The sequence below is a fragment of the Gobius niger genome (assembly GCF_951799975.1).
Source record: "Gobius niger genome assembly, chromosome: 7".
Classification (NCBI taxonomy): domain Eukaryota; kingdom Metazoa; phylum Chordata; class Actinopteri; order Gobiiformes; family Gobiidae; genus Gobius; species Gobius niger.
The window spans coordinates 18,091,628-18,106,148 of record NC_136858.1 but is presented as its reverse complement, the minus strand read 5'-3'; the positions used below and the strand labels follow the sequence as shown (position 1 = coordinate 18,106,148).

At 41.4% G+C, this 14,521-nt stretch overlaps 1 protein-coding gene across 2 annotated transcripts in view; it reads left to right on the top strand.

The window, feature by feature from the left end:
• The window catches only part of grid1a (glutamate receptor, ionotropic, delta 1a), a 319,171-nt gene that overhangs the window by 259,707 nt on the left and 44,943 nt on the right, over nt 1–14,521 (top strand). For both annotated transcript variants that reach the window (XM_079560464.1, XM_079560465.1), the window contains exon 5: nt 2,221–2,274. In XM_079560464.1, coding sequence (XP_079416590.1) covers nt 2,221–2,274 — 54 coding nt within the window. The remainder of the gene's footprint in view (nt 1–2,220; nt 2,275–14,521) is intronic.

The window sequence follows — 14,521 nt, the reverse complement described above, 5'->3', positions numbered from 1 at the left end:
AACATTGTGAAGTTGCTGATTACAAGTGAAAGGTCATTGCCACTGAACATTCTACACTGAAGAAATTGCATATAGTTTTGTTTCCTAAAAGATTGTGAAATAGGAGAGGATAAATGGCGAAATGGGTTGTTTTGTCGGAGAAAGATCTGTCAGGAGCTTTTCTCGTTAGTGGCGCGGTTAATTATCGACTGTCAGAACTTAATGTCATGGGCAGAGCCAGAATGTCACATGGTGAGAGGCGATCGAAAAGGATGGTGCATGTTTAACATCGAAAGTAGAGGTTAATCCAGAGGTGGGTGATGCTTAAAGACATTGAGTGGAAAAGAAGGGAATCAGTGCTCAAGACACATGTTACCATGACAACGGCAGGTGGCTACTGCCTTGTGGCCTATGGTGCATTCCAGGCAACTGGTATCTGGTATCTTTCCCACTTGAAAATTACGACTTACGAGCTCAGAGCGTTCCAGGTGATTAAAGTCATATGTAAACTAAACGGCTAATGCTACAACTGTTAGCTCATACGATGCTATGATATATGAAAGTTTCTCCAAAGCAGATATAATTAAAAACATGCGACTTAACGTTATGTTAAAACTGTGACCAAAAGTAACGTTCACTTCACTGATGCAGTGGTTTTGTTACAGTTTTAACGGCGCTCCACCACTGGGGGCCATTACTGTCTTCATGTCATATATATGTCATATATATATATCGAACTCGTAGCAGTCTTGAGGTTTCCGAGTTTACAAGTTGTAATTACCAATTCGAGCAGCATTCCAAGGCATTTGTCCAAGTGGGAAATTTAAAGCAGTACTAAGTAACTCCTCCCCCTAGAGGCCATATGCGCAACTGCAGGTGTCGTAGCATGTTACGGTTTTTTACTCATTAATTGTCCGTAAGAGCAAATACTACACTGACAGAAAGTTACTTAGTACTGCTCTAAGTTGCAGCACATAACTTTTTCTCGAGTAGCCCAGACAATTTGCTTGAATATCTCTGTCTCTCTCAACCCCGTTGAGCGTAAATACTACGCTGACAGGAAAGGCGAAGGGAGAGAGGGACACTGTGCATCCAATTATACAATGGAAAGATTTTTTTTCACTCAACTTGGCTGTAAATACTGTTTAAAGTGGCGCTAGCCCGCAGCTAGCTTTGCCCGTTAGCCTGTTAGCTTCTTCTTCGTGATTCCATTAGTGTGTATTGGTTGCTCCGGACCGGTGGCAGGCAAGTTGCAAACATGGTTTTCTGGCCAGAGACACCAGGGGGAGATGAAAGACCCTCCAATCATCCCATAAACACTTGTATTACCCCCACAGGGACTACGGGAAGGATTTATTAAGGTAAACAAGTTACTTAGTACTGCTTTAAAGCAGTACTGAGTAACTTATGCCCCTAGAGGCCATAATTGCACTGCAGGTGTCGTAGCATGTTACGTTTTTTTACTCATTAATTGTCCGTAAGAGCAAATACTACACTGACAGAAAGTTACTTAGTACTGCTCTAAGTTGCAGCACATAACTTTTTCTCGAGTAGCCCAGACAATTTGCTTGAATATCTCTCAACCCCGTTTTTACTCAACTACCGTCAATAAAAGGCGAATGGTGACATTTTCAATCTCAGGCCACATGTGGAAACAAATGTCATAATAAAGCTTTTGGAGAGTTTCCAGTGTCATTTAAGTTTCTGAAGTGTCACAAAAACACCCATATGCTTTTGGCTAATGTTTATGAGTCACATCTTTTCGTTTAATTGCTGATAAATCAGACAGATCCGAGCACAGCTGGCTGCAGAAGTGTTCGCCGTCATGCACTTGTGCTGTTGTGCTGATCGTTTTTAGGTGTGTGGAAAGATTACTGTCACAAAGGCACTTCTTGTAAACCCTGCGCTTCGTTTTGCAAATTGCGACGGAAAATGTCATGCTGAATGTTAAACCTCGCTTAAATTGCCCCCACCAGGTATAAAGCTGTGGTGCTGCAGTGTCCCGTGTGCTCCGAGCTGTGCACTTTAGATGCATTTAATTTATTTCTCCTCCTCGGCCCTTCTGAACAGGCGCCCTCTCTCAAAGACCTTTTTGATTTACACTCCAGGCGCAGTGGATACCTCAGGGGCAAACCCACCTGGCCTTTTTGTTAAATCTCAATGAATTGCCTGTGCTTAGATTTGTCTCTCAATTCTCTCTCTCTGTGTTTTCTTTTTCTTTCCCCTCTGCCCCCTCTGCAGGCTGTGGAGACCAACCTGGCATCCAAGGACAGTCACTGGGTGTATGCCAATGAGGTGAGGCCAAACACAAACTCACTTGTACACACTTGAGTGCACTCACCACCCCCCGTACCAGGAAGCTGGATGATTTAAGAGGGTTAGCAAGGTTACTTTTGAGGATGTGAACCTAGTTTACTTTCTGTTGAACTACACGTCTCTATGGATGCTATGCTTAACAAATCGAGACGCAACGCTTGATCCTCCTTTTTTTTTTTCCTTATAGCCGTTAGCATGTTTTCATCTGTCGTGCACCACAAATAGATGAGGTCAAAGCCTTGTTAGAAATCATGAGTGAATGTACAGACCTTTTACATTTTGCTTTAGATAAAAATTGTAAATGCAAAATAATATTTTAATAAGTTTCTGCTTTTTGTGAGGTCAGATACACATCGAGTGGCCACTAAACATCAGCTTATAATATGTTCAAGGGACTATACGGAGTTGTTAACCTTTAGTATTTTCCTCCCCCCACATCTTCCAGCAATGTCCTAATGTGTAGAATGAGCCCAGACCTGTTCACCACAACTGCCTCTAAAATCCTGCACTGTCCCTCAAAAAGTTGTTAATTCGGGTCCGAAATGCCGTCATGCACGAGCTTAAACTAGAAGCTGCAGTTACGCGTAAGACCTGAGGTGGCAGTAATGAGTATAAAAATGATGGAGAAACCACAAAAATTAGATAAATGCCATGAAACTGACATGTCATACCTCGCCAGACTTTAGAGCCTGGCTTCACTGCTGAACAACATGTCTCCTTCAGGACTTGCGGATAGTTAGTGTCATTACACACTTAAAACACGTAGTCAGTAATACTGCCGCACTTGAGTAGTGTTTTGTTGAGAATGTATTTTACCCCACAATATAACAGATAACAGATAATATTTTCTTCTCCAATTATTTAATAAAGAATCCAAATTCATTCATTAATTTAAAAGCCTGATGATGAACACTCCAGAACAGTAGGTGGCGATGTGTAGATGTACAACTGACTCATGACAAAGAAGAAGATACAGAAACATTGCGGTTTCTGAAACATTACTATTGCCAACACTTATTTTAAACACATGTGTACTTTCCACTTGATCGGTAGTATCAGTACTTTTTCTCAAGTTAATCAAGTCCTCTCCCCTCCACTGTCAACACAGTCTCGGGATGTTGTGCACTCCATGTGATGAGTGTTATTTGTTTTTATTAGACATTGCACAACGCCTTATAGGGCTACGGTTTGCTTTTCCTCATGCTCCTCTGTGCCACCGAAGCCTGCCTGTCTGACATTGACCTAAATGGTCTTCTAAAGTGCCTGTAACAGCACAAAATGTAGGTGCACTTACAGAATACAGACGAGCACACTCGGCCAGTGTTTTACCTCACTGCTGCAATTTCATTGATTTAGAGATAAGAGGACAGTGGCACTCAGAGGATGGGCTGACACACTTAAGGTAAAAGGTGTCCAGGTGATTTACGCGGCGATATTAGCACAATAGAGGCTACCGTCTTCTTCATCTCATTTGAGGTCCTCTGCTATCACTATACACAGCAGCCATTGATTGTTAGCCAAAGCATTATGATCTATGAGTGTGCTGTGAATACATTCATGTCATTATTTGCATAGCGCTGGAAGATGAAACAACAACATAACAACCATATATATACAAAATGCTCATAATGTAGTGGATATAGTTATAGTGGGCAGGGCCTTCTTGTTATTCTGGTTGGAGAAGTTTAATCAAAAATGTATCTAACAAAACATGTTATTTTAAACATTTTTTTAATAGTTTTTGGTATTTTCTTATATTGAATAAGGCTAGGATTTTCTTCCATTGTGCATTGCTCACTTTTTACTTTAATCACAGGAATAAGGAAGGGGAAATTTGACCAAATTATCTCTTTAGATTTCCTCTTCAAAAATCAACAGTGTTGGGCAAGTTACTTTAAAGGGATTATACGGAGTTTAAAAATGTTCAAATTATGTATTGTCCTCCACACTGAAAATCAATCTCTTGACTATATCATTGGAAAAAGGGTTGAGATTCATGTCAGTGCCATTGAAAGACACAGGTTCTATTCAGTCATGAGTATCGCAGTGAAACAGATTACATTCATCCAATAAGCCCCAACTTTCACCAAGACATTAGCCGCAATAGCATCCAACACCGGTAAAGAAGGAACTAATGCATGTCAATTTCTGTGGCACTCTTCTTAATAGTTGATATGTTGCAGAGTTATGTCCCCCAAGCATACGTTCAGTATGTCTGTTTATTTCTTTAAGCTCTTCAGTGACCTTTAAGCTCGAGTTTTTTCTACACAAAATCTAACCCATTGCTTGTCTTTGAAACTTTTCCAGCTTGCTACTAAAAGGTACAACTCGTCTTTTGTCCCGTTTGCTCTCAATAGATCCAAATCAATCAGACAATAACCTTGAGCCCAACTTTAAAAAGCTCATGTGAAAAATCTTCCTCTATTCAGGTGTTTTGACCAGACTTTGGCCTTCAGTGAAAGGGGCATATTCATAATAGAAAAAAATGTGGTACACTGCAAAAAAGAAGTAGCTTCATCGACATAATATTTACTTAACTAGGAAGGTTAAAGGTCCTACATTATGTAATACATAATGTGTTAAAAAGCCACAGACAATAGCAATTTGTTTGTGCTTGTAAGGACTTCACACAAAAGCACATTTATCTTCTTATTTTAGGTGGAGGTTGTTTTTTCTTATCATTACTATTTTCGTCACTCTTGGCTGCATTGACAATTTGAATTAAACTGAAAAAAAAAAAAGTAAAGGTAAAATAGCTTTTCCATGGTCGGTTCACAAACATTGTGGGGAGGCACAATGCTTCTTGTTTGATTCTTTGATGCAGCCTCTCTGCAGTCGTAGCTGTTTCTGAATGCTTTTTCCAATGTATTGTGAATTATAGCTCCCATGTTTGTACAAATCCTACTTATTATTTTCAACAACACTCCATATAACAAAGGTCTGTGTGGATTGCAGGCCTTGGCTCTTGTGAATATGTTTCCACACTCACGTGTGAACATTAAGCCACGTATATCAGCCAACTTGTGATATTAAGTTTATTCAGCTTTCAAAGAGGCCTTTGTACAAAAGGATGCGCCAGTATCACAGAAAAAGCAGCAGTGGTCTAGCCTGGCTAATGCCAGACTAAAATCACAAGTGATATTTAGTCTGGGGACCACCAATTCATTTTCTAGTAGGAAAGGTGTGGTTTACGATCGTCCATAGTGCGTCCACGTAGCCACAGCCAATCGTATCATCGTAGCCGATGACGTATGACGTACCTGCTGTAAACTTTCGAGCTAAACTATATAAAACACGGCCTAAAGCTTGATCGAAAAATAGTGTCTCGTCTGCTGCGGTCCTGTTTGATCCATAAATAAACTTTTTTTTTTTATCCGCTTCCGTATATTGAATAGCGCGTCATCATCTTGCCGTCCCTCCTCGTTCTGTGATTGATTCCCAAATCCATGTGAAAATTTCAGCAATGGTCCCCAGGCTGCTGTGCAGTTCGAAATGATTCAAGCGCACACAGCAGACTGGCGTTAGCCAGGTTAGCAGTGGTCCACAGTCAGCTATACATACTACTATCATACATAAAACAGTGGTTTGAGAGAGGAGGAAATTAGGCTTTATTTTGTCAAATAGCACGAATATAGCCTCAACAGGGCCCATCATAAACTATCTCTGCTTTACAATGGGCTCCTAAGATCTGGGAAGAAGCAAGGCTTTGTGAATGCAAATGGGACCGAACAACATAACCCAGAAGAAAGGCCATTTCAATTAGTGAAACTGTCAAGTGTAAACATAGGTGTGTCATGACAGATCTGGCCCCTCCTCTGGGAGGAGCCAGGGCTTGAAGAGGCCTCTAGCTTGTGTGTTGAAGTAGTTTTGCTTCTGACAAGACCCAGAAGAAACCTTTGATGGAAGCAAACCATCCTCAACTCAATCACCCTAGTCCAGTCGAAAATCTATTGTAATAGTCTATATTCCTGAATTGCTGAATGAGCCTACAGTGCCTCTCGTTAGTATTCATACACCTTGAACTTTTGCACATTTTGTCATGTTTACAACCCTAAACATAAAGATTTTATTTTGATTTTTTTACTGAACGTTCACACACAAGTAACAGACAACTGTGAAGTGAAAGCAAAATGATACATGATTCTGTTATTTTTTTTAAAATAGAAAAGTGAAAAGTGGGGCTTGCATAAGTATTCTTACAGCATGAATTAATACTTTGTGGAACCCCCTTTTGCTGCAATAACAGCAGCAAGTCTCTTGGGGTATGACTGTACAAGATTTGCACATCTAGAAACTGACATTTTAGCCCATTCCTCTATACAAAACAACTCCAGCTCTGTCAGATTTGAAGGAGAGCGTTTGTGAACAGCAGTTTTCAATTCTTTCCACAGATTTTCAATAGGATTTAGGTCAGGACTTTGACTGGGCCATTCTAACACATTAATATGTTTGTCTTTAAACCATTCCATTGTAGATTTAGCTTTGTGTTTAGGGTCATTGTCCTGCTGGAAGGTGAATCTCCGCCCCAGCCTCAGTTCTCTTGCTGACTCCAGCAGGTTTTCCTCCAAAATGTCTCTATATTTGGCTCCATCCATGTTCCCAACTATTCTCACAATCTTCCCAGTCCCCGCTGAGGAAAAGCAGCCCCACAGCATGATGCTCCCCCCACCATATTTGACACTGGGGATGGTGCACTCAGGACGATGAGCAGTGTTAGGTTTGCCCCATACATAACGTTTTGCATTTGGGCCAAAAAGTTCAATTTTTGTCTCATCTGACCAAAGCACCTTCTTCCACATGGCAGCTGTGTCCTCCATATGACTTCTAGCAAACTTCAAACGGGATTTTTTATGGCCTCCTTTCAATAATGGCCTTCTTCTTCCACTCGTCCATGAAGGCCAGATTTGTGAAGAATACGACTTATAGTTGTCCCATGTACAGTTTCCCCCAGCTCAGCAGCAGCACTTCGCAGTTCCTCCAGAGTTATCATGGGGCACTTGGTTGCCTTTCTGACCAGTGTTCTCCTTGTTCGCTCTGATATTTTAGGTGGAGGACCACGCCTTGGTAAGTTGGCAGTGGTGCTATACTCTTTCCATTTCTGAATGATGGATTGAACAGTGCTCCGGGAGATGTTCAAATCTTGGGAAATCTTTGTATAACTTAAGGCTGCTTTAAACTTCTCCACAGCTTTATCCCTGACCTCTCTGGTGGGCTCCTTGACCTTCATTATGCTGTTCAGTGACCAACACACTCCGACCCAGGGCCTAAAAGAACAGCTGTAATTATACTGAGAGTAGATTACACACAGGTGGCCTCTATTTAACCGTTAGGCCAAGGTGTGAACATTCTGGAGTCATTAGAAATGTTTTAAAGGCAATTTAATGTACTCAGAAAATGCTGTATGAATACTTATCTCCTTATCTCCTTATCTTTTCACTTTTCTATTTTTTGAAAATTTACAGAATCGTGTATCATTTTGCTTTCACTTCACAGTTGTCTGTTACTTGTGTGTGAACGTTCAGTAAAAAAATAAAAATAAAATCTTTATGATTAGGGTTGTAAACATGACAAAATGTGCAAAAGTTCAAGGTGTATGAATACTCACGAGAGGCACTGTACACAAACATTGAGGCCATAGCTGTCCCCACTCACCTCCACCCTCCAGGCTCCAACACTAGACCTTGCAGTGACAGCACACAGTCAATACAGGGTGACGTGCTCGTTCAACTTTCAGCACACTATATTAATCTGCCCAGTGGCGCTAACATGCAGCTAAAGTGTCAGGCCAGAAATGTGATAAGAGCCCACAGCCAGATGGAGATGGAACAGAGATTATTGGATGAGTGAGATTGAAAAACAATATGCACTATACAAAAGTGGACTCATGTTATAAACATTGCACTAGCTACTGTATATGAACAAATGGCGTAACTACAAAATAAAATGTGGCGTCTTCTCACCTCCCACTGGAGCGCAGCGCTGCAGCTGTAGCACACAGAAGGTTGTGCGTGTCCGACACTGTCTGCTGGACTCAGATGGATGATGGTTTTTCACTCTTTCAGAGGAAAACACTGGCATGTGGAAGTATTGATGGATTAGATGATCATGCCTGCTGTGATACGCCAGCCGGAGAGGACAGCCATGATATGAGTGACGTCTCGTGGCACTGCTCATCAAAGCAGAGATACAGCCAGTGCTAGTACTGGCCAGCACATTTGACCTGGAAGATGATTTTAACAAAAGAAGAAACTAGACACATTTAATTGTTCCATCCTGATGCATTCATTAAAGCAATTGGTTATAGCTTAATAAGGCAAATAGAAAATTGGGAATTAGTTTATCATTAAAGGTGCATTATGGGACTGTTTATGTGAAAAAAGTTGATAATTGACCTTGTAGTGACCTAGCAGAGTGGTACTTTCGATCTCGGTGGTCCCTACAACACACAGCGACCCCAAGACCACCGTGATCAAAAGTAAAGGCATCATGCTGACCACTCACACAGCCACTGGGTCACTGCAAGGTCAAATACACACAAATATCAACTTCTTTTTCACATAATGCATAATGCAGCTTTAAATATATTCTAAAATGATGATGCGCACTAATGAATCTGCAGTATTAAAAACGCACGTGTAAATGAAACACCCGTTTCACGTGTCATAGCTTTAACATAGGAAATAAAATGATGCGTCTTTGGCAGTGTGATGGTCCAGTAGAAGCCATGAACTCTGTGCCCCTCATTTCACTCTGTTTCATTATGGGCTGAAGGCCGCGGTCAAACACAGCACACTGAATGAATAGACTAAGGCATATGATGCAACACTCTTTGAATAATGTACAGTATTATTGTCTGACTAACACCGCCGCCTTTCAACCACAATATTACAAATCCCCGTGCCATTCACTATCAGTGTATTGAGTGTTTCGGGACAGTGGGATGTCAGTGTTCTGTTTTGTCTCCCTGTGTTTGCACTTTTTGTTCTTTGATTAATGCCTCTTTCAATTGCGAACTGGCAGCACATAAAAGAAGCGCATTCATGTTACGTACACAAAGCCGCGTTCGTGTCTATTTGGCTATTAGTATAAGCACGACTGAAAATTCAAACAAACATGAACTTACATTTGAGCTGTGGCCAGGATTACTGAGTTCTGTGAATAAGATAAGATAAGTCTCGAGATAAGTATTAATCTAAGAATGATTAATACGTGACAATAAAGCAATATGTGAGGAAAGAGGTGAAGCACTGTGTCCATGCCAGAATGGGTGTTAAAAACCATCCAGTGAGATGTGTGATACTCTACACTTTAGAGCAGGGGTCCTCAAACTACGCCCCGCGGGCCAAATCCGGCCCGTGAGATGATTTAACCCGGCCCCTTACTACTTTTTTAACTAAATAACCAGTATACTCATTCCAGCCACTAGGGGGTAACTTAAATAAATAAAAAATAATTCCACATGTGCCCAGCAGGGCCACTGACATAAGAAACCAGGATATAAACAACACATCATAGCCACATGGTAAATGAAGCTTACCACCACAGAGTGTGGAGTGAGTGAATAATGACTACAGTGTACTTTAAGAAACTTGACACAGGCACAATACAAGTGAAAGCAGTTATTACTTGAGTCACATTACACAATGATGTTTTATTTGAAAATAATAGTAGTAGTGGGGGTGACAGTGCCAGACTAGTAATCTCTACTTTACAATGAGGCCTGCTGCATTTTGCTCTGGGTCATGCAACTCTATGTTATAGCCAACCTGGCCCGGCCCCCCATCACAGTCAGGAACGATAATGTGGCCCCCAGAGAAAAAAATTTGAGGACCCCTGGTTTAGAGACATCAAGAAAATGGAAGGCGCTGGGATAGCAGAGCTTTAGCTTCAGAGATTCACTTTCAGGAGTGATGAGGGTGGATAGGATTAGGAATGAGTACATCACAGGCACAGCGCATGTCAGATGTTTTGAAGATAAAGTCAAAAAAGGCCAGACTGAGATGGTTTGGATATGTACAAAGGGAAGATATCTATGAAGAGAGATGCTGAGTTTAGTGCTGGCTGGGTGAAGTTTTAAGAAAAACCAAAGCAGAGATTTATGGGTGTTGTGACAGAGGTCGTGGAGTTGTCGTGTGAGAAGACGCGGATGATAAGGTTAGACAGCGGCCCGTGATTTACTGTGACAACCCTCAAAAAGCTGATTCACAGCATAGTATTGCAGTTAAAACATGTTATTTTGGGTTCTTTAAAAGCAGGAGTTCGCTGCGCATAGAAACGATCAAAAGGGCTGTCTAGATATAAACGGCGAGACTCTGCCGTCCCGTGTCCCCGCGGTGGATGGGTGTCGCTGGGGTCACCTGCGATAGTGGCACCACACAAACCCGGGGTGGCACGTACGTAGCACTCATTGCCTCGGACGTGAGGTTGCAGCTCTCTGAACCGTCCCGCATAATTCATCTGATTAATGTGGCACTCCGGCTCATGATTATTCATAGGTTTCCAGATGACTGACTGTCAGGAGTCACATAAACAGTCAGAGGAGAAAAGTGGATGAGCAAGAACCACCCATGGAGAGAGAAATACATGCTGGATTTACACGAGAAATCGCATTTTCATTTCAAGTCCAGCGGTCTTCCTCATAAAATATGCAGCCTTTATGTATTAAATCGAGCAAGGATTAAAAGAGCATGTGGCCAAACCGAACGAACAACTTACTGAATAAAAGTGTCCACTAAATTAAGCACTTTGAACAAGTATATAGAGGGTATGCGCTTATATAACTTTTATACTAAACACAACTCTCAACGCTTCAGACTGAGTGTCCGAAAAATGAATTTCAAAAAAGTTTCAGTAGCATTTGCATTACAGCGCAGTAATGGCATAATGGTAATAGGATGGAAATAGCTGCATACTGTAAAGTGCAAATGAGATGTGCTGGAAGAGGGACACAAAGAACCTCATCATTATGTGGTGATCTAGCCGATCATAACACTTACCCTAATCCAAAAGAGACAAGTTTATTTATACACAAGGCAATTCAAAGTGCTTCACAGTTGCATAAAATTACAAGAAACAGATAAAAATAATAAATAAATGATGTGTGGATTTGAAAAAAGAAATAAATCTGTACTTCTTTAACATGTTTTGACCACTTAACCCCCGCCTTAATCGAGCGCATTTTCTCCAGTTTGGCTTGACTCAAATCTAAAAGCCTCTTGAAAAAAGCATCAGAATAGCAACAAATCGAGAAGAAAATGAGGATGACAACGCAACAAAAATGTAACGATAAAGAGACAAAAATGTGTTGAAAGACATGAAAATGTGACAAAAAAGAGACAAAATTGTAACGAAAAAGAGACAAAAATGTGACAAAAAAGAGATGAAAATGTGACAAAAAAGAGACAAAAATTTGGCGAAAAAGAGACAAAAATGTAGCGAAAAAGAGACAAAAATGTAGCGAAAAAGAGACAAAAATGTGATGAAAAAGGGACAAAAATGTGACGAAAAAGAGCCAAAAAGTGACGAAAAAGAGACAAAAATGTGACAAAAGCAACAATAATGTGATGAGAAAGAGACAAAAAGTGACGAAAAAGTGACGAAAAAGAGACAAAAATGTGCCGAAAAAGAGATGAAAATGTGACGAAAAAGTGACGAAAAAGAAACAAAAATGTGACGAAAAAGAGACAAAAATGTGACAAAAAAGAGACAAAAATATGACAAAAAAGAGACAAAATTTGACGAAAAATAGACAAAAATGTGCCGAAAGAGAGGACATTATGAAAAAGCCACAAAAGAGCAACAAAAAGTGGCAAAAATGTGATGAAAAACTCTGTAAGCTCAGGTCAAGAAGATTTTAGAGTTCAACGTTAAGATGGGGTTTAAGAGGTTAAAAATGTATTTATTTGCATTTCAGTTATATATGTGCAGGACTAGAAAATCCCAAGTGACCTGTCCAAAAGAGTAACTAACAAATAAATCATGCACAATGCAGCAAAGCCTCTATTGTTGTTATAGTTAATTGATTGGCTCCTCATCACTGTGTTTCTCTTCTTCTTCAACCACACATTCGTGAGTTCCATTCGCACAGGGCCCAGATCTTCATTTTGTTTTGAGTTGCATCTGCAAATCTCTCCCTGAGTTTGGGCTGTCAGTGTCGGCTCGTGTTTGAAGACGACATCATTATGTCTCCCTTATGTTTTATTACACTCCGCTGTGACACGAGGCTTAACATGATGTAGCTCTGATCTCTGCCGACTGTGCTCTGTTTTACACTTAATGGGCCGATGTTTACTTTAGTGAACACACAACGTGATAGCTCCACGTTAGAAGCCACTCTTTATTCCAGGAAACAGTAATAGTATTGCATTTTTGTGGTTACAATGTGGAAACAGGCTTGTAAATTGCATTTCGCCCCATAATTATGCCTATTTACAATGCTATTCCATTCATCTGCTTGCCTTCTAAGTACAATGAAATGACGGTTCAGGGTGTGTTTTGACCCCAACTCCAACCAACGCAATCTGTCGTGGTGTCCTTGGACAAAGCGTTGGCGCAGGTCAGACAGGCCCAGGGCAGCTGTGGCTACCGTACATATTAGCTAACCATCACCGAGTACAGGGAGTGAATACATAACGCAATGTGACAGGTCTTCATTCTGATATTTTAGTTTTCATGAGAGGAAGGTTACCTATTACCTTGGCACGTATAGAATTGCTTTGAGAACGATAGCATCATCAAAGGAACGTGGGCCGCATTGAAATGAAGATTGGATTAGGCTGTAGAGGGAAAGCAGGCTGGAGGAAATTAGCTCAGTGGGAGCACAGGGACCCACCGGAGAATTACAGGAAGGTCGGCGGCGGGGGGAAGCGCTAAGATCACATGTCTGATTAGGAAAACATACGAGGAGCACTGTTCTAGGCATGTGTGGTTGTGGATTAAGGCTGCCCCTGCGCTGCAGAAGGGGTGACCCCGTGGTGGCCTTACAACTTTAATGTCAGATAGTATATGAACCCAACGTTACCCAAGAGACGGACTGTCTGCTGCGGCATTGACCAGGGCCTGGCTTTGGAGACAGGCAGGCAGCCTCGACCATCATGAATATTGATTTGGATCTTCACAAGGATATACTCTCCACTGACCGCAGCATATACGCACGTACCCCCGCACAGCAGCAGGGTCAGCAGGTCAGGGTTAAGGTTAGCGCTGTGAAAGTTAATAGAGAAAAAACGGCCGTGTGAGCAATGACAAACAAACAGAAAACGGGAAAATAATTGACTGTTCATGTACAGAGAACAGTGAGGCAAACCGAAATGTGGTCAGAAAGCTGAGTGAGTCGTCTGTGGCGCTGCATAATGTTCAGACTCAGAGGTACATAAAGGAACAGGGTTTTGCTATTTTTTGTTGTTGCTGTTGTTGTTGCTGTTTGTGGTTGTTAGTTGAGAGAAGGCACTGGAGTGTTTATATATTGCTTTTGGTGTAGATTGAACACCACAAATCAAATTGTGATATATTGCATTGTGATCTCCCAACAGTGCAGCTCTTCGCTTAAAAACAGACTCAAGCTGTCTACTTTAGTCCAGTCCGTCCTATTATTCAGACTAACCGTGAACAGCCAACAGAAGCCGATAACTCCATCATTAACATACATTTATCCCAAAATTTTAACATAGGCCATTTCTTATTTATCATGCTGGACTGAACATTATTGGGGGAATTGCTTCGCAGCCTACCTCTATTGAACCTATGACTGTGGCACTTGAGTATTTGTTCCTGTCTTCTGGTCTGCTGGAAAAATACCACTGTCTGACATTTGATATGCAAACATTGTGTTAAAGCGATCTGATGGGCTGAGCTGAACTGCCAGGACTGCAATGTTAAAAACACGGCCGTGTCAGCTTCTGTCCTTAGGCTTTTCACTTGTCCTAAAGTGAAGTGTCACTCACAGGACTACAGCAAATATACACAACATATTTTAAGACGGCTTCAGTGGAATTTTATTTTAAAAGCTAGTTTGAACAGGTGGGTTTTGAGTACCGATTTGAAGGTTGGTTGTGAGTCAGAGTTTCTAATTGGCTGTGGGAGTGAGTTCCACAAAGGGGGGGGGGTCTTATGGCGAAGGCTCGGTCCCACTAAGGTCCGGCGGTTAGTGCGGGCAATGGGAGTGAGGCGGTTGGTGCCGGCTGAGCGCTCGGTGAGGTAGGGCGGGGCCAGGTTATGGAGGGACTTG